The sequence below is a fragment of the Aythya ferina genome, assembly GCF_964211825.1.
Source record: "Aythya ferina genome assembly, chromosome: 1".
In the NCBI taxonomy this organism is placed as follows: domain Eukaryota; kingdom Metazoa; phylum Chordata; class Aves; order Anseriformes; family Anatidae; genus Aythya; species Aythya ferina.
The window spans coordinates 138709477-138730796 of NC_140296.1; the positions used below are offsets into that span (position 1 = coordinate 138709477).

A 21320-nucleotide genomic window follows, 5' to 3' on the forward strand; every position below is an offset into this window, starting at 1 on the left:
GTGGTGGGGACAAAAAGCAAGTCCGAAAATCAGGGTTTATATTTCTAGGATAAGAGCCTATGAGGCTCTTATGAGGAGAGGAAAAGGTGAAAAATGGAAAAGAGAAATACTGGCGAGAATATAAAGACAAATAACAAATGAAAGTGTTAGAATTACTAGCTATCATTCTTTAAAATTAATTCAAATTGCAATATTTTCAAAGAAACATACTGAATACATACTTCATACCTTATAAACAGTTCAAATAATGTTCATTTTTATCATATGTACATTAGAAATACAGTGATGCTGAAATTCTAAATATGATAAAACCATACCTCATTTTTATATTTAATAGCTGAAAATGTCCTTGATCCCATGATGCCTGTTTGGGGGGCAGAGAGCAGGAGGAAAGAGAAAAATTGTTTTCACTAAATAGATTATAAAACAGTATAAAAAGGTATAATCTGTTGCTATCAAATACACAAATCATCAACTTAAGACGTCTGATTACTTCATCATTCTCAGCAATTCTGCCATTATTCAAACATACAAAAGCAAATATGTTTATCTTACAAAAATGCATATAGAATACGATCCAATCTCACTTCCTAAGAGTTAAAAACAACTAGCTTACCTCCATCTGAAGAGCTTCTTTGCTGTTTATGTTTACTTAAACCTTCCATGACATCCTGAATTCTCCATAGCTCCTTCTGAATCTGAGCACGCTGTATCCCTGCTGACTCAGTCTGCCAGTAAAGAAAGAGCATATTTAAGTGACAAACCAGAATACACTGCAAGAGAAAAGAGGGAAAGGAAAGCTTTTATTTCTTTTGACTATACCGCATATCCTTTCCCAATGAACAAAAATAAAATGCAATAATGACACCCTCCCATTAAAACGTAATATTCAAATGTTGTCAGAAAAAAGCTGAATGATGAAATCATTTATATAACATGAGTCTTATTTTGATAGTAATTTGCCAGTTGAAACTCCATTTAACAGAATGGCATCTACTCTTTACAAAGAAAATCAAAGCCAACTTTGCATAGGAGACCTGCACACAAAAGAAGAGGAATCATCAGTTCCAATTCTGAAATAGTTGGAGATGAACATGGTGCTTGCAGGCTAGCATATAAAATGTAGGCCTATTTGCATTTGTGGTTACATGTGCATTGGGTTGCATAACCAAATTTCTCAGCTCTTTGAGTTTCCTTGTAATCTCTCTTTCATTACTGCATACAAAATCAATCCCTAAAGCAAATAGCCTTTAATACCTCACAGCATAAACCACACCCATCTGCCCATTTCTATACATACACACACACACGTTTGTGTCACAGAACAATTCCCTTAGAAATTCAGAACTTATACAAATTGGCCAATCCTCCAGCGTATAGCACAAGCAACAAATAAGATGCATATGAAGGGTTCTGATGTTTAACAACTGAATACCTAAAATATATTTATTTATTTATTTGGGTAGAATGATTTAATTACATTTTAAAATATTCACTTAAAAGAAGGGATTTGTATAAACATTTAATATGACTGTCATAGCAATTAAGGTCTGAGAAAAATTCCCTGCTTGGGACACGATCACTCAAACAGAAAGAGGAAACATGGGAAAACTAACACCATAGCTTCAAAATATAGGAAAAGCTGAAGACGCCTGCAGAACTTATGAACTTCTAATTTCTCTTTATACTTTGCTAATGTACCACACATCCTCCTTCCTCCCCTCCCCCCCATTTGTGCACAGTTTTTAAACAAAACCACAGAAAATGAAAACTACTTAAATGCATCTTTTAAGACCTGAATTTCTTCAAATGCCACACCTGAATTTCTCCAAGACGATCAAGTTGCTCCTGCATATGGTTCCGTGTTACTGTTACATCATACTCCAGTTTATCATATTCTCTCCAAGCTCTTTCCAGTTCCTAAGTATGTAACAAAAGAAAAGTATTGGATATGTACTTTGAAGTTAAAAAAAAAAAAAAAAAAAAAAAGACTTTTTTTTTTATTCATTCAATGTCATGAAACTTCAGGAATTAGCTCATAGATATTGGCAATAAGTATCGTGTAATTTTAGAGAATGTCATGTTTAAACAGCTTTTGCATTTTCTGATGATACTGAACAAAATACAAACTAACAGCGTTTTGTCTATTCACAAATTAAAAAATAGGCCAGGGTGAAATCTTCAGAATATGCTGTTACAGTTAGCAGGCATGCATGTCTCAAGTTGTCCTTCCACAGGGTCAGAAAACCCACAACAATGCATGCAAATTTCTCTATTTTATCACAAAGAATAATAAAAAGATAGTAGCGCAAGGCATGTGCATGTATATGCTATTTATTATGCAAGACTACCGTAAGTCATCCAACCCTGCCTGTAGGGTTACCAGTGAATACCCCAGGCTTGCTAATACGTCACTATATCTGTGAAACTGGTGTGAAACTGGTGTGAAACACCAGAAGGAAGAAAATGCAAAAAGAATCCTAGAGGCCAGGTTTACCACCCCCCTTACTAAGCCTGGATCAAGCAATTTACTCTATTTAGCATAAATTAAAAAGGTGATGAGGGGAGTATATTTTGAATATTTCCTTTAGAAAGAAGATTTTCCCTCCTCTGCTTCCATTTTCCTCATCCAACCAATCCCTTTTACAACATAGTTCAGACAAAAAACAGTATTTCAGGGCCTACATCATATCAAGTTCACCACAACAAAACAATGTAACTTGATGCTGAAATGCTTTTTTGGATACACACAAGTAAGCAAACATATTTCTTTGCCTCGTCTCAGTGTAGAAAGCATCATGAAGTAGAAAAGGACAGTAAATAGAAACTCCTTTGCTTTGTTGTAAGGTTTTCAAAAGTGCATGACTTGAATATCTTTGAAATACAATGGACCACTATAAAGACAGACCACAACATTATTATCTTTTCATTATGTAGTTATTTTTCACTTCAAATAAATTACGTATCTGATGGAATATCTGATAAAAATCTATGTTTTCCTTTATTTACTATCGCATGAAATAGCTTATTTGTTTTATTTACTTCTTTCGTAATCACATACACATTATAAAAATACTGCACCAACTGGAGTCAGTATGCACTCAATTCCTGGCAAAAGCAAAATTCAAGAAAGACTACTCGGTGAATAGAGTGAAAGTTCCAGCTTTGAGGTTTGTTGGAATGTAATGAAAAATAACTAGAGACAAACCAATTAAGAATACAAAGATAATTGTTTAATGGTCATTGAGTTTTAACTGGCAAGAATGTATTACTTACTGCAGTAGCTCGTGATACTTCTCGACAAGTGCCCAGTAGTCCATTCTGCAAGTCATCTCTCTGTAAGACTACATTTTGTATGGCTGCTGGATTATCTGCATTCATTTCTATTTCCTGACTTGCTGATAGCAAAGCTTGCTCAAGCGTGTACTATTATAATAAAAAGAATTATTTTTAATGTTCTGCATCATTGCGCTGATTTTCATTTTATTTCAGTTATCATTGTTCTGATAATAAGCATGTAAAATAACATCCACTTTAGGTAATAAATACAATTGTCCTACTTTCTCCTTGTGTAGCTGTTGAAGCTTCTCTTCCAGTGCTTGTACAACTTTATCTTGTTCACATAGATGGCTAAGTTTAGCCTAGTATATAACAGAAAACAATCACAGTTAGGATTGTTTTTAACATCTTTAGTAACCAATACGTAACTTCATCAAATCATTACGAGAAGCTATTTAAAATTTTATTACCACAAAACATGAATTCTCAAGTTCTGAAGGCATCAGTGTTGCATGTTCGAATTAACTTCAAGAAACCTTCTTAAGATAGTACAAAAGTGATATTGTAACTTGAAATAACACTGCTTAAAACATGACTTACGATTCTACAACTGGACCTTTACAATATAATAATACTGTTTTAATCAACATATTCTTCATTATTATAAAGAATATTGTATCATTCTTAATCCTTCCCATGGCTTACTTCAGGTGTTAGTTTTTGATAGTTACTTACTAATACCAGACATACTCTGCTCTGTGTTGGCTCCACTCTAGGCTTAGCTATGACTAAAACTGTTCCACTCCAGCTCCCGTTTGGAGTAACTGTTCAGTGGACTCTAATCAATCTGAAACTGTTTACTTTTCTATTTGAACAAATTTTTGGTTCAGTTTGTGCCACTCTGACTTTTTAAACTGTACGTTAACACTGAAAGCCTGCTTTCTTTTGTAGCCTTAAAATAACTTGCTTGAAAGTGCTTAAATGTGCTTAAATCAGTAAGTCTACTCTTAGTTGCATTATGCAAATATGACTAGACATTCATATCTACGCATACACAGTATGACTATACATGTGCATTTTTCACAAGCAATCTCCAAACTGACCTTAATTACCAAGCCCCTTTTCTTCAGTAACTAGCAACTCAATACTTTGAAAGGTAACTTCCCATGCCAAATTTCAGTTTTGGAGCATCAGTCATATTTCCTGAGAAATTAGTTTTCTCATGCTTATAACTGAACTACATAGTTTTTTCTTTCTAAATAAATTCCTTTCTACAAGCATTTCTTCTCTGAACAGATAGAATGCTTAAAGTTTCGGTCTAAATTGTAACCATTCCTGCATGTTACAAACTTATTAAAAAAGTCCTACGTCTTCTCTCAAGTTCATGGACCAATTTCTGATGGCAGTCACCTATAGGAAGTGCATTCCAAACCCCAAAATCAAGGGAGAGATTATTATCGAAATAAAAAGGCAAATAGCAATATTTCCAAGGAAGAAGAAATACAAAGTACTTACATCAATATCCAGCTCTTCAGCTCTATATTTGTATAGTGCACCCCTACATTCTTCTTGAGTTAACTATAAGGAAGAATAATATTGCCATAAAACAACTTAATTTGACTATGAAAATTAAACTAATGTTTAGCTTAGAAGTTTTAATACAGCAAAACATCTTTTGCTTGAATGCCAATGTCGCATTAAACAACATATTTAGCCAGTATATATTACTTAAGGTAACTAAACGGAATGACAAGCAGGCTGTTGGTAGAAAGTTATATAAACAGAATATGCTATGTTTCTAATGCAAACTGGATATTTAGGAAGATACAACTCAATCAAACATGGATCACGTAGAAAGAGTAAACTGCCAGAGTACACCCAAACACAGTTACACATCATAACGTATGTTTCCATATCTGCATTCTAAATACAGGGACTCATTCTACTTGGAATGAGTCATTCTATAGATCCATTAAGATCAAGTACATTCACAAGGAGGATATTCTGATGCAAATCTGAAATCTGAATGATCTAAGTGTACAAAGTATCTGTAAAATATATCACATCACATACGTATACCCAGTAAGTGTTGCCAAATACTTTTCTGCCTACTTTTTCCTATGGATGTCCCCCAGGACGGAATTCACAGTATGAACACAAATGGCAGAAACAAAAATCCTTCTGTTTTTAATTTGGACCTATGCAAACTTTTCTTCTCATGCTAGTCGGCATGTAAGTTATCCTCCCCAACTACTTTTATACAGCCCCTCACATTAAGTTCTTACCTCTTTAAGTCTGTAAATTAACCAGTAACAAGATTTAAAAATATTCTACATGAAAAGAGGCATCTTTCCATTTTAGATAGACTGTCATATACTGTATCTATTTACTGTTCTATATAGTAAATACTTACATAACACTATCAGCCTTCATATTCTATTTAATTAAAAACATGTGCACACTGAGTCTCAACATATATGCTTTCTTTTCATGTGTATAGCATAATTAGGTCTTCATGGCTTAGCAGTGCAAGAAAGACTATAAAAACACAAGTCCATATTAAAGGACATTTACAAATAAAAGGACTAGGGAAGGGTTAATCAGACAAGCATTCCAAACACAATAAATCTTCAACACACTTAAGTGTTTCATTTCAAGACGTTATGTCCACATACCTCATGCAAATGCACCTGGTGACAATTTAGAAGTATGTGTAGTGTATTAAAACCACAGAGTAACTTTCTTTGAAATGGACATTTTATGAAAATGAGAGTTGGAATATGAAAAAAGCCACAGCACTTTTGCACCTCATGAACGTCATAAACATTAGCATTTTAAGATATCTATTCAAGCCCACACCGTTGTAGAGTTGTGTTTTTTAACTGTTGATTTTATCTTAATGAGAGAAAAATGAGGAATGGAAATATTTAAAAAAAACTCATAAACATGGTCAATATAAATTTAAGGCCAAATGTCTTTAACTTACAGTGAAAACCTAGGTACATTTCACAACAGATTTTACATGAGAAAAATAAATACGTCTTTGCAAGACACTGCTCAACATTCCATATGCCTTGCCTAGCATTTTCTTTTTCCAAGTCAGTATACATATGTGTATTTCTTTTATTAAAGAGTCATTTCTTTTGCAACAGTTCATCCTTAATTAGAGCAGAGTTGAAAAAAGCTTGCTGATTTAGAATCCCTGTCCCTGCCTTCCTCCTAGAAGGAATATGTTTTACATATTCAGAAAGTGAAACATTTTCAAAGAATACTATGCATGTGCTAATTCCTCTTATTAAAATTCCACCACACTTTCAAAATTGCTGCCAACTTCTTGCTTTTGTCTGTATTTCTTAGTTTGCCACAACAGACACTGCTGGAGAGCTACTTCCACTTTCTACACTTCTACTGCACCATTTTACATAGACTTAACACAAAAGACTCTGAAAATGGTATGAAACACTTAAATCATCTTTGACAAAACGGCAGCTTCTCTTTGCACAGCACATCTATAAATCAGCTTAAGGCAAAATGCATAGAATGCTATCACACTCTACTGGAATTGTAAGAGGAACTGCAGTAGACAAAATGCAATTACACATTACAAGCAAGGCTAACAACGTCATAACCCTGGAAAATGCATTATAAGAGCTCCAACGATCAAGTTATTGAAACGTATTATATGTCACGTTCAACAAAAGCCTCCTTCACCAAATCGTCCATACAAACGCTTCACCAGAACAGTAATTACAGCGAAAGAGTGCCACCTACTGAACCACTGACACAGCTTGCTGCAAGCTTCTACAATTTTCCTCGACAATTTCCTACTCAAATACAAAAAAAGTCCATCTGTTAACGTGCTGAAGTACACTACACTGTGTGTTACCATTAAGTAGCAGCACCTTGAATTCTGAAATGCAAACTGCACAGCGTTCAGCCAAATGTGTAAATGCGAAAAAGTAAAGTGACCTTAATTGAATCTTGTATTCATGCTGGAAATAATTTCTGTTAATATGCCAGTCCCACTGGTTAAAATGGCCACATTCATATTCAACTGATCTTCATTGTGAACATGCATATACAACAGAATTTAATGATTTTATATTGTTAAATTAAACTTTCTAGAGAACGAGATGTCATATACCATGTAGTCCCACCATTAGATACATCATCATGTATGTCAAAAGCCAATACCAGATGAATAATGAAAGTGGATAAACCCACCACGATGGACACTATACAAGACGTCTTCATTGGGAAATTTCTTCTCAAATAAATGTAAATTAGGCAAATCTCCCTCTTGAGACACGAGCAGTTAAACCTATCTAACCTGCCAATATAAAACACATTTATGTGAAGGTATGACTTCATTATCTTATAAGCTATTTTCAGATTCCAATAGCCATTTTGTCTCAATAGCTACATGGCAGCAAGTTTCACATCCTGAGAGGACACTAAGCATCTCTGCAAAATTACGTCACTCAGGAGATTAAAACAGGAGAAAATATAGGACATTTTGTGGGAAGCATAATACTGAAGTCAACCATGATTTATTTTTTTTTAATAATTCTAATAATAACAAAAGGGGTAGCATTTTAAAGTACTGAGAACAGATATCCAAGTTAAGAAATGGATGTCATCTTGCTGAACTCAGATTTTCATTTTCCCCCCTTTAGTAAACACATACACACGTAAAAGGAACTGAGGTTAATTCTCTCTCCCCCTTTCCCACTTTAGAGAATGAGATTAACACTCCTCACCCCTAGGAGTGTTAAAAAAAAAATATGTAGAAATGGGCCCAGGCTGCAAAAAGCCTGTATTTTTCTCATCTGTACATATGGAATCAATGCCCTGGCTTACACCTGCATACTTACAGTACAGTGTGTAGAACAGAGTGATGCAAGTCAAAGAACCACTGATTGTTGTAAACAAACAGGTCGCAAGACATTAATTTCTAATTAAATACAACTTTTTTGCTTTCTTTTACTTAATTCTGAATGAACTAAGTCATAAAACTGAACTGAATAGACTTAAGCAAAGGAAGGTCCTTTCTGTACCTGCAGGAATGCTTCTAGTCAACAAAAACTAGTTCAACTTGACAAGAAAATAGATTTATATCACTTAAACAGAGGGTTCTCCCAATTGTTGATACTTCTTTTAAATTTCAATGGCAGAGACAACTGGTGAAAACAATTTATGTTATTCGAATAAAAACTTACGTTACTTAATCTTTAAAATAGGCTACCAGAATTTTAATGTGTTAACTTTGCATTACAAAAATTTAGAAGACTATTTAAGCAGTGAAGTTTTAAGTATATTTTTATCCTTTCCAGGAAGTCAGTTTATGCAATATTTTGTAAAGGAAACTGTCTGCTTTGTCTGTAAAAGCAGGTCTTGGTGTTCTCCAACACATGGGTTCTTCTGCACAAGCCTGCCAACATATCGCTCGAACTCTTACCTGAAGAGACCACATCTCTAGTGACAAAAGGTTACTTAATCTTCGTGACCCATTAGATTCACAGTTTCTCTGACAAGAATCTCAAAAAAGATGCTTACTCAGTGTCAAATATGAAAGAGTGGCTAAGTCTTCAAGGTGAAGGCAGTACTTTGCGGTAATACTTTAGCAGCACAGCTTCATCAAGACAGCATTTTGAATTTTAGTGGTATGAATTTTAGCTGGGCAGACCAGACCAGACACAGCTGTACCTCCAATGCATCTTGAATAACATTTCAAGTTTTACCCTGACACATTCAAAGCACCTCTGATCATTTTAAGTATGCTGACTTATTTCTCTGACATACTCTAAAACAGAAACTTGATTTTCTTTTCTTTAAAAAAAAAAAAAAAAAAAGTTTACAACAGTGAGGCTTCTTTAAAAAAAATAACAAAACTGCCTTCATTTAGGACTTGAGGGCACCTTACTTCTCCTATTCCTCTCCAAATGGTTCCTTCAGGTTATGTATTAAAGCTTCTGTTTTGCACATGGGAGCACACGCTGGATGATTCTGAAATCAAAGGCACTCAAAGCATATTCCTTTACTCCTTTGGAAAGCTGAGAAGTCTCTAGCTTTTTTTTTCTACAGTCTCTAGCTTTTTTTTCTCTAGTCTCTAGCTTTTTTTTTCTCTAGTCTCTAGCTTTTTTTTTTCAATCTACAATGGCGAGTGGACTTCCAAAAAAAGACCATCCATGAAATTAAACTCCAGCTGTTTTTTGTACCTTTATTTACCTTTTTTTTTTTTTTTTTTTTTTTTTTTTTTTTTTTTTTTTTAATTTTGGCTCATAAGGACAGAAATGTGAGCTTAAGAGAGCTGCTCAGGTGCTCCCTTCTGACTGGCAGCCAGAATTGCATACTTTATCTGCTGCAAAAGAGCACCAGCATTTAAGTAAGAACAATATCTTCATTGCAGTTGTGGCTAGAAACTTCTAAAACATTCTCTAATATGACAGGATCCATTGAGCTAAGCCCCAGTAAACCTAAGACACTGCAGTGCCAATGGATATGTATTGGCCATGCTCATAAGTTAATGCAGGTCTCAATTCTTGTACAATATTTCCATTCACATTTCTGATTCTTCTTCCATCTTACCATTTACAAGCATCACTAGATACTCTGTAAATGTGCACTGTTAAGTCTGCTGTGACTTTATTAACAGACACTGCCTTTTGGATTTACAGTCCCCAGATCAAAGTAATTTTGATCCATCCTTTCTTTGGTAGCTAAAGGCTTGTAAGGTGCAAACAAAAACCTGTAAATCCACTTCCTAGAATGAAACAAAATTGCCAGAAATGACCAGGTAAACACCACTCACATGCTTTTGTAGTGGTCAAAATAAAGAAGCACCTTTGAACACTAATAGCATAGGATCATGCTAAGACAGATGTTGGAAGCTTATTGGAAGTTTTATGAACTTACTGGACACCTGCATAAGACACCAACTAATTAAATAGTCCAGACAGTTATTCAGAGGGGTACATTTAATACTTAACAACAAAAACGAAGCAAAAGCCATGCTAACGATATTGCAGCATTTTATAAAGCATGGATGACTTGTGGTTTTCCAAAGCAAATAAGAGAAACACCGATGTTATGAATAAATCTGAGGAACAACCAAAACTGTCACTAAGAAAAATTTTCGCAGATGATAAAGCAATTTCATTCACTATCCAAGACCTTACTTGCTGGTACAGTTGCGGTCTTAGCGCCGAGTTCTCAATCATAGTGTGAACCATGGTGATTAAAGGTTCATTCTCTTTCATCTATTTCAAATCAGGAGGAGCATACAGCAAACATCAGTTTACAGCATGGCTAGATTTGAAAGACGACACTGTAAAATATAGCCTCTACTTTAATTTTTTCTAATAATGCAGTAGATTACATTTTACCCCATGCTTTTTATATATATTCCATCATTCAGTAATATCAAACATCTGACAAGTTCAATGATAGCAAACAAATGCAGCAAAACCACATAAAAATACTCAAACCAACGAAATGTTAATTGACCAAACCTCTCCTTTTTAAAAAATAAGTGCTTAAAATAAGCCTGGCTTTGCAAGATATAGAAATGAAAAGTATTATTGGATTATTCAATAAGAACATTCAAACCTTTATTAAAAATCCTTTAAATTATAGTTTTAATAACTCAATGTACATTAAAAAGATGTAAGCATCCTCTTGGAATACTGAAGAAAGGTTTAGCCTTACGTTCATGTATCACAAAATGCCTTTATATACTGCACTGTTTCATATACTTAGGAACTTTGAATCATTAGTCTTTGCATTTATCCACCCTCATATATAGTGTGCAACTACTTTGGGGCTTACATTTCTGAGCTGGTCAGACATAATTTCATATAATTTGTATTTATTTCCACGTGTGCAAATGAAAAAAACAGGTCCACTGGTTACTACCGTAAAAATTGCTTACATCTAGGATTTCAAAAGAGTAAGCAAAATATACTAACACTGGATTTTTCATCTTAAAAATAGACCTTCCTAATAATAAGTGAAAAATTAAGAAAACTTAGCTTTCATCTCCAAAACTGCAAAGTAACTTAAAAAACACTATCCCACTACTATTTTTGTTAGGCACTTTAGGACCTATTTAACAATAACTGCTTCATGTATGGTTATGCGGAAAGAAGAGTGTTGTATGTGTGTGTACGGATGTTTATGACTGTTCACTCTGCTTTTGTGTGTGTATACACACACCATAAATTTGCTTTGCAATGTTTAGTTTCTCAGATTGAAAATGCTACAGAAAGCCAGAGTTTTTGATGCCTTTCAGAATTTCTTGCCTCTATCTAATGATTTTAATTATTAAAAAAAAACCAACAAAACACCTAGGTTGTACATCTGGAGAAATATTTTTTTCTCCTTATAGGAAACATTTTTGTTGTGTCAGATACAGGACTTTTTGTTGTTGTTGTTTTGCTTTGCCTTTTTTTTTTTTTTAACATAGTATGATCAGGTGGTAAGTTAATTGTTCAAAAAGGACAATTTTCTTAGGAAGGCAAGTTCACAATGCTCTGTTTGTGTAAGGCAGGAAAAAAAAAAAAAAGCAAACAACTGCTTCCATTTGCTTCATCTTCTACAGCACTACATAAACAAAACTAGAACTGATACAAGAAGTTGTTCTCCTTTACATTAAAATTTTGCCCAGAAAGTGGGTGCATTTGGTGATACCAAAAGATATATCAATAGTAAGGTCCAAAGCCAAGCTATCAAACTACAGACAACTGAAATATTTGTAAACATTAAAATTACTGGCTGAAATGGTTTATTAGCAGTATGCTGGTTTGCAAGGATTTTTATTAGGAGGATTTCAAGAGCTTAAGCCTATTCAACTTTTTTTTTTTTTTAAATATTTTTCTTTTGACTGATAACACAGTGCCAAAAATAATTTCAATGGAACTGTTAAGAGTTTTTTCATCCACCTGAGAAAAAAAATGAAAAGCGTTTGCTCTAAAATTGTTCCGAAATAATGTTCTGTCCTCCAGCCAGCTCCAGCTTCATCTTATATGACCTTCTCCGGTACTTTTACTACCACTGGCTCTTAACCATGCTTACTTAACACTGTCTGAAAACACCAGTTACTTCCAGAAAAGTTCCAGTTACTTAAGAAAAGAGATCAAAAAGCAGATTGATATAGTAAAGCTGAAGTATCTTCATAGCAGTCAAAAATATCCAACCTTTTTTCCCCTTTAGGAAATCAATGCTTAAAAAAAAAAAAAAGTCAGACATTTAACTATTGAGACATTCATGAGAGAGTATGTACCTATCACATATTTGTTAACTAAAGCTAGCACACACAAGGCGATGTGCACTGCGCAAAATTCAGTGCAGCTGGATACGGTGGCAATGCTCTCAGGTAAAGAGAACACCTCTTTAGTGCTCTTAAAGCATTACCAACAGGCTATTCTCAAACAGAAGCTGGACACTACTCACATTGAATAAACTTCTACGTAGGTCAAGGAAAAATGCTTGTTCATAACAGAAATCAGCCAATTTCCTCTCACTTAAAAAAAATCGATTTTGTTTCTCAAACTTCTGTATAATAAAGGGGACCTCTTAAATCCTGTAATACATTTGTTGTCTATAGATGTCACAAAAATCTCTACAAATTGGAATTAAGATTTTCTTTACACATAAGCAAACCGAAGTGTAAACTGCCTGATGCCACACAGCAACAAAACCAAATATAATCCAGCAGTCTTAGTTTTCTCAGTCAGCCATTCTAGTAAATACCTGTTTCTCCCCAGTCACTATCTTTGCTTTTCTCTTCACTGATGTAGGATAGAAAAGCCTCTCCCAGTTGGAAATACTGTAACACGCCTCTTTGACATGTGATATACCTGAACAGCTCCATTACTGATGAGATAGGATCTGACTAGGTACTTTGTGTTTTAAACTGTAAACCCAAGCTATTGACAACTTTTTCTTCCTGCCTCTCCCTAAACTCTCTGCTGCACCTGATAATGCCCTAGGACCGACAACACTTCAGTCTGTACTGTTCTGGTGGCATCCATCAGCTGAAACAGCGGCTCCCTACCAGGGCAGCTGACCTCACTGACGAGATAACACCGTATGCTATAGGTGACAGACTGCACTCAGCTTGGCAGTTTTATCTGTTTCTTCTCAAGCTTCCTGAAGGTTAAAGTAGCTGTAACAGGACCAGCCCAAGCTTTTCTTCCTGCCTTGCCTCTGCTCTTTACTTCTCTGTGCAAAACAAAGAAAGAAAAAGCAGTCTTCCTTCCTGCCTTCTTTTCCAGCAATGCTGCTTCTGTGCAGTCTTTTTTCCACCCAGCACAGCCCCTGTCCTTGGGTCTGTCTTGTTCCTCTAGAAAAGAAAAAGGAAAAAAAAGAAGCAACAGAAAGAACAAGAGTGGCAGCTGGGTCACCTCGCTACCCTTTCCAGGTAACTTGAAAAACACAATTAAGAGTAGTAGTAACACAAAGTGCTGCTAATATAGGACACAGAACTTGAGACTGAAACAAGAAATAGGTACAATACAAGATATGTGGCAACCCTATCCAAACATCTATTGCTCTGTTCTGTCCTTCTCTAATTTATGACCTTTTTCCAGAACCACCTTCATCATCCCACAAAGAGGGCAGTGAAGAGGAGGAAACAGGAGCAAAACATCGAGACAGTAGGGATGCTGGCTATTGGACCATCACTCCTTTATTTGACAACTTCTTGTTCAAGTTCTGTTTATTTTTTACACACCCCTTGGAAACCAAAAGAAAACAAAAAGTGAAGGTACCAGAAAAAGTGAAAGAAATATACAAACAATTTAACACCTAAACAATACACATAAATAGCCATTTCAACAAAGACTAAAAAAAAAATAATATGTAGCAGTGCTTGTTCATGAGACAAACCAGCCTGGGATAGGCTGAGGTCACTACAACAACATGCACAGAGAATTTGAGATAGCCTGAGTTCATTAGAAGAGGATTTTTTCAAAGAGCACCAAATGCTCTGAAAAAAGTATTTGGAAAAAAGAAAAGGAGTTTTTGATACTATTTATTTTCAGAGATTAAATAAGACTCAAGTGGAAATACCTCATTTAAATACATTGTGCATTTAAAAGTCAGAGGGTAAGTGATTATGCAATTTGGTTACAAATGTGGATAACTAGGAGGAAAGGCCTCAGACTAAGAGAAATTTAAGTCTTTTCTTTACAACATAAAGAAAAAATGATAAAGGACAAACTAGTAAAAAGATGTAAGTGAGACACTACCCCTAGAAGCAAGGGTACTCAAAAAGTCTCAGGAGACTTATTTAATACAAGTTGATGGCAGTATTATACTACAATAAGGGAAAGAAGAAAAACTGAGGAGAAACTAGGACAAATATTCCAACCTGCTCTTCCATGATTTTATTATTAATATATTTTAGACTTGATAATGATTTCTTACTGTAAGAAGTGCAGTAACTTCTTGCATCTTTTGTAGCGGCAATTATGATACGTTCATAAGATTTAGGCACTTCCCTAAATTAATTAAACTTATTAATTCAATTAATAAGTTTATCACATTACATTTAATCTGATGCAAGTTAAAAGGAAATCCTTTGCACCACTTTGCACATTATACAAAGGCCATTCTCCCCTCTTTATCCTGTCTATTACACTGACAAGCCTTGCTAATCAAGTAGCAGCATGGAAGAGTTTCACATTTCACATGGAGTTGTTGTTCCTTGGCAATTAATTACATTTTTGCATATGGAATTATTCCCTTATTCGAAAAAATCATGAACTGGAAATATTTGAGTTGAATTAAATATATCAGTCTAATTTAGCAATTAGGAAGGGCAGTTTTCCCTACTTTTAGGCTTCCTGCAGTCCTTTAAAGAAGATAAAATCCTTAGAAATGCATAGCTATCTAAGTGGATTGGTCACTGTTTATATTTTGTTTCCAAGAGATCATAGGAAGATAAAGTCACTGGCAAATATGCACTTGCACGTACATGTGTGTTGAAATCCTACCACTGGAATATAGAGGACATAAAGCTAACTATTCTTAGAGCTTCTAAGTGCAATGCTGTGAATTATGCAATGCCGTTCTAAGTATTCTTAGAACTGTTAAGTGCAATTTCATTAGTAGAAAGAATATGAGAAAAAGCAATCAAGATTTCCATATTTTTTAACTAACAGACACATATATGCTTATATTTCCTTTAAGCTCTTATGATTGTCTTTTATACGTGCTGTTGAAAATTCACCATTTAAAAACTTCTCAAAGACAACTTGCAAACAAGTCCCATTTGATCGTGCAATAAAGACGTAAAAAATGTGGTAACTGTTCCCTTGACAATAAAGTAAGTTGGCAAAGACAGACTTATATCCTCAGACCAAAAGTTAGCAGAATTTATAAAGAAGATCTTATATAAATCTTTAAGAAATAGCTGAGTAAAAGGAGAAAAAGCCATTAACCACACTAAGATTTATTTAAAAATTTTCTACATGTTTGACTTCCCTTTCATTTTATGTCCTGTGGAAACAGTTAATTATTCTTAATTTAGAAACTAAAATAATCAGAAGCACTTATTTTCTGCAAAATGTATGAGTATCATATGAGCTTGGAAATATAGTACCACTTTGGTTAACAGTTGTAAAATGCTACAATTAGTGTAATTAAAGGAAGGCTATGAAGAACAGAAAAATTAAGTGGAGTACTTGGAAAAGTTTAGTTTGAATTTATTTTTTCCATCACATGCCAAGTCTATAATAAATTAAGATACTTTGTGCTACCTAAAATCATCATGTATTAAATATCCAACTTCATAAAAAGCACTAAAAATCATTCTCCCCAAATATTTCCAGCTTGACAAGAGCAGGCAAAAAGCATTAAGAAACGTAAACACACAAGAAAACTGCAAATCCCACCTGATGATCCAAATATATGGCATTCCTTTGAAGGTGATGCGAAAGAATCTCACTCTAGCAGGCAGCAGTCAGAGGGAAAAAGGAAGGGAAGGGACAGAAGGTGCAGAATGCATGAAAAGAGTTTTAAAAGATGTAAACTAGACAGTGATCTGTTTTATATAGAAACACAATGCCTTTTTTTTAAATGATCTATTAACAAGTTTTGACCCCAAAACAGAAGCAATGAAAGTTCACCATGAATCAGACTATGAACTAAATACTACGTCAGATTTTGGTTTTACACATAAAATATAGTATGCTCACATGAAATGCCTACTTAGACAACTATAGACAAATGCCTACACAGACAACTATAAACCCCTTTGATAAATCTGTTTTAAACATATCCTGATTTTTGCACAGAATTCATTAGGATTATATCTGATACAAGGCAATATAAACAATGAAATTAATATCACAATCTTTCACTGCTATTTTTGCTTATAACAGCAATCAGTTAGAAGCCCGTAACTTTAAACTAAACTACAATACATTTAAAATATTCCTATGTCATTTTAACTCAGCTAATATCAAAAAGCTATGAGCTAAAACCTCCAAGGGTTAATAGCAGAACATCACATACACAAAGAGACAACCGTAATCTATTCTACACCCACAGTAGTCTGAGAGTTTTGCACTCAGGGTACAGTGCAAACTGATTAATGAATAACTAACAGTTAGTGAGAATGGTACATGACACACATTGCTTTATAGCTGACCTTTGGGCTGCTGGCCTCAAGTTTTAGTTGCATGAGCTGTGCTAGTGTGTGTTCCCGGATACTACTCAGTTCAGCTTGCTGCCGTCTCAGCTTTATTAGCAGCAGCGTGAGCTCCTCTGGCTGAAGGAGTGCAATGTGAGAAGCCAAAGAGTAGAAAAAAGGTTAATTGGTATCCTAAACAACACTTAACTAAAATAAGGGTTCTTAGAATCTTTCTCACAAAACCTTTTTATAGCGATACAACAAAAGATAACATTTTCCCAAATTGACCGCTTTCAAATATATAACAAAGAGTTAACTTTTAACTACTCAAAGCAATTAACACTGCAAATGCCATAAAAATCAGAGCATTCTGACTAAAGGACAAAATAAGTGGGGATTTTGCAGGAGAAAGTCTGTGTAGCCCTCAAACTTTTTCTGACATGCGTATCAAATTGAAGATACTGACTTAAATGAAGGGAATTAATTCCAACCCTTAGGATATCATTAACTGTACACAGACAACCATTTGAGCTTGGGGAAAGAATCAGAAAGTGCCCTCAGAAAATTTAGGTTTCTAAAACAGTTCTTCAAATTTCTGCATCAAGAGTAAAAACAAAACAAAACAAAACAAACAAAAACAAAGATAACTGAATTATGTCAGAAACAAGCATCTTTAACAAAAAAAAATGAACTATCAGGGCAAAAAAATAAATAAATCAGTCCCTCCTTCCACAGGTCTGAGGCATTAACTTTTATGACTAAGAGGTACAATACAGCCTTAGGAAGGGATAAAGAACAGTATTTTAAACCCAAGATTATATGAATACACATATTCATATAATATGAATATAAATATATTCATATTTATATTATTTATTACACATTATTTACATATCACATGAATATATGAATATATGAATACGAATATGAACACACATATTCATATTCATATAAAAGTTTGTGTTACACACACAAACTTTTCTTTTTTTTTTCTAGGTAATTCTACAAAGCTTAGGTCAATTTGGAAAAATCTACCCGAATCATTCCTGGGAACCACTTCTATTAGCAACACTTCAAAGAAGATGAAACATTATTAACATCACAAGTATTTTTGTTATGTTCCTGTTTACTTCTGTTTCTTACACTTCTTCAGATCTAAATCTTAGGTTAAATATTAATCCAACATTTTGATTTACTTACAAGTTCCGTGAGCTTAAAACAAAAAACAAAAAACAGCTGCTTGTTCTCTGCCACAGTCACAGAATTTCCCTGAAGCAGAGAATAAAATGGCTCTAGAGAACAAGGTGTTAAATTACTGAAAACCAAATGCCAGGTTTTTAGAATAAAGAAGAAAAATGTCTTAGAATAATGCATGGCACTGTTGTGAGCGTGTACCTAAGTAGCCCACAAGAGGGAGCAAGGGATTTCCACGTAGCTTCAGTTGTCAAAACCATTTGCTTTTAAGGAAAACCAACACAAAAGCCAAATTGTCCAGCGGCCAATCTTGCTCTTATATTACCCTTTCAATACCTGGATTTTAAATATTTGATTTCAGAAACAATGCATAAAAATCTAGACTGCTATACAAGATACTTTCAAGTTCTCTCCAAAAATAAGTGCTTTCAGTCTGAAAATTTTTTTTCAAAGCCCAAGAAAACATATTTGGAAACAAGAGAACTGGAAGTAGCGTCTTTGAACAAAAGGAATAACGAATCATATTTTTTTCAAGATCAATACTTTTTTTCATATGGCCAAATCCCAGTTTTAGCACATTAAGAATCAACTACTTGATGGTACTTAAATACAATGTTTGCAAGCTTTTTTTTTTTTTTTTTTTCCTCCTCAGAGGAGTCCGACCCTTCCCTTGACATTCACAGTATTGCAAACAATTTTTAACATATCTGTAAGTGCTGTAGTTTTGATATAACTCTTGGGACTCTTGCAACAAACATAACAGACTTTTGTTTAAAGAGCTACCTGCAGATTGTCCTCCTTCTGGCTCCTGTAATGCTTGTGTACTTCTGGTTTCTACGGGCAGAAGCTTGGACCTCCTTGCCCCCTACACCCTGCTCATCACCCCAATTCCAGTAGCACAGCCCAGGAGAGCTGATGGGGCCATGAACCCAAAGAAATGTCTGCGAAAAATAAGGTGCAGAGATAAGGACCAGCTGCCAAAGGCTATCCCGTAAGTTGCTAAAGATGCCAGAGATTCATGCTGGGAAGTGCAAGAAACAGGGGGTTTAAGCTGTGGAAGGATTAACCCAGGAGATGTTGCCCACGGTATGATTCACAGTCTGTAGTCTCTATTCATAACTGCCTCAAAGATTACAGAAAAAAGATAAACACAGTTAAAGAAATCAAATAAATTTAGGACAGTTTCTTTGCTTTTAGCCAAGAGTCCTGTTTCAGTTAGGGAGATGGACTGTATCCCCCAACATTATTTTGATGAAATACCTTCAGTGAGAGCTCCAAGTCTATCACAGCAAAATGGGAGATGTTCAGAAGAGCATAATTTTACCAAATGCAGTTTTAGTATCCTTAAGATCTCCCCAAAAGAGTAAATGTTGTTTCTAGAATTTTCTTAGTAAGTATTGGAGAAGTAAGTATTCTGTGATACATCACTGAAATTCCTGAGAGGGTGGAATATATCAAAGATGATTACAGAAATCCTTATTTCTGAAAGAAAATCTGGACTTAGTGACTACAGAATATTAGAATTCAACTTAAACACAGAGAACTTCTTTACTTGTTTAAAAAAAAATCCACCAATTAAAATAAAGTTTTCATTTAATGTAAACTCTGAATAGACTAAGATTTCAGCGTTGCCTCTTCATACTTAAAGAATTATTCTTTAACTAAAGAAAGAAGATAAAAATGATGTACCAAATAAAAATACAACTCACTGTTTTGCCTTGGAGGCTCTGAGGAGTAACAGGCTGTAAACTCAGACCTGCTGGCATTGACCTTCTCTCAGGCACAAAGACATGCTGTACAAAAACAAAATCGCACAGTATGACCCATAGTTATCTAGAGACTGAGCAACTATTCAATGTGAAAAAAAAAATAAAAAAATTAAGCCATCTTCATGCTCATGACTTCATGCTCTCTCCTGACCTACCATCCATGACACTTCAGTAGGCTACCTCTATGTTTTAGAAATACCTGATTTCATTGTTCATATATTGTTAACAGCTATCTCATAGTTGTTGCCCTACTGACAAGCCCACATAAACAACAGCAATCTTAGTTTTTCACTTATCATTGAAAGATGTTTAAAAACCTAAGATCTTTACATAGGTGAGGTGGTTTAAATCTTAAGTTTATTCTACTGATTTTAAACCGTCTTCTAATCACCTACCTCTTAAAAACAAGTTAGCGTTTTTAAGTTAATGGGAAAGGCTAGTTATGTAACTAAAAAAATACAAACAACTGATGGGCATGAAAAAATGAAGAAAAACAGGAGTCTTGTGTAAAAGACGCTAAATATGAAATGAAATACTAATAGGAAGCATTACAGATGGTAAAAAATATCAGAAAGCAAAACATGGCTGAAACGACAAATAAGCACATACTCTGTATCACTGATCATAGTGATATTTCTCAGATTTGCGAGAAGAATTGATTGCTAAATTTCTAGTGCAGTTGAGACTTAAAGGATGCCAAAACAAAAAGACTCCTCTGTTTATTATGGAACTAAATTTTTTTCAAAAAGAAGACTTAATAAATAACTGTACAATGTTTAAGCTGCTTTAAAATGAAGTTGAAGATTTTTTGCCTGCATCAGCAGACACTCCAAACTATAAGGATACCTGAGCTGAAGATTCAGGAAAAAGCTTCAGGAGCATTTTACACAGTCAACTCTAGGAAACCACATTCTAATTTTATATTCACCTTAAAGAACAATTCTTTTGTAATGAACTCCAGTCTCTTTAAAAACATGCATAACACAAGCATGACAGATAGAGTAGAGCCACAGACATTGGCACTCAGGTTTACAATTTTTAGTCTCTCTTCCACTGATGAGGACTAGCCAAGTTATGTTAGTCAGGGGGTAAGGTTTTATGCAAATGGTCTGATCTTCTTTAGTGATTTCCCTAACAACTCCAAGGCATCAAAAGAAACTCTTACACTCAGTTTTCCATTGGAACCCAAGGCAGCCGAAGTTGTGGCTGAAGAATAGACTAGTAATATATGGAAAGAAATGTGGGACTTTCAGTCCTCTTGGAGTTCCAATTAGAGAAGCTAGAAGGAAAAAAAAGATGTCTGTACATACAAAAAATGTATTATATTCAGAACAAACTATTCTGAATAATTCACCTTCTGTCTCCTTTTCTTCCTTTTAGAGAAGTGTAATATCACAGACAGTAATCTTAGGACATGCTTTGCCCAGCATGTTGAAAAATCA

The 21320-nt window shown here is 34.5% G+C and overlaps 1 protein-coding gene across 18 annotated transcripts in view; it reads right to left on the reverse strand.

Annotated features, from left to right (window-relative positions):
- PLEKHA5 (pleckstrin homology domain containing A5) overlaps positions 1-21320 on the reverse strand; it is a 168138-nt gene that overhangs the window by 19301 nt on the left and 127517 nt on the right. For 7 of the 18 annotated variants that reach the window (XM_084537121.1, XM_084537110.1, XM_084537120.1 and 4 more), the window contains 10 exons: positions 19819-19902; positions 16934-17053; positions 16176-16229; positions 10458-10538; positions 4795-4857; positions 3561-3641; positions 3277-3426; positions 1819-1920; positions 617-728; positions 318-364 (listed from right to left, as the gene is read on the reverse strand). In XM_084537121.1, coding sequence (XP_084393247.1) covers positions 318-364; positions 617-728; positions 1819-1920; positions 3277-3426; positions 3561-3641; positions 4795-4857; positions 10458-10538; positions 16176-16229; positions 16934-17053; positions 19819-19902 — 894 coding nt within the window. The remainder of the gene's footprint in view (positions 1-317; positions 365-616; positions 729-1818; positions 1921-3276; positions 3427-3560; positions 3642-4794; positions 4858-10457; positions 10539-16175; positions 16230-16933; positions 17054-19818; positions 19903-21320) is intronic. The other 11 variants (XM_084537122.1, XM_084537118.1, XM_084537127.1 and 8 more) reach the window with 3 other exon arrangements.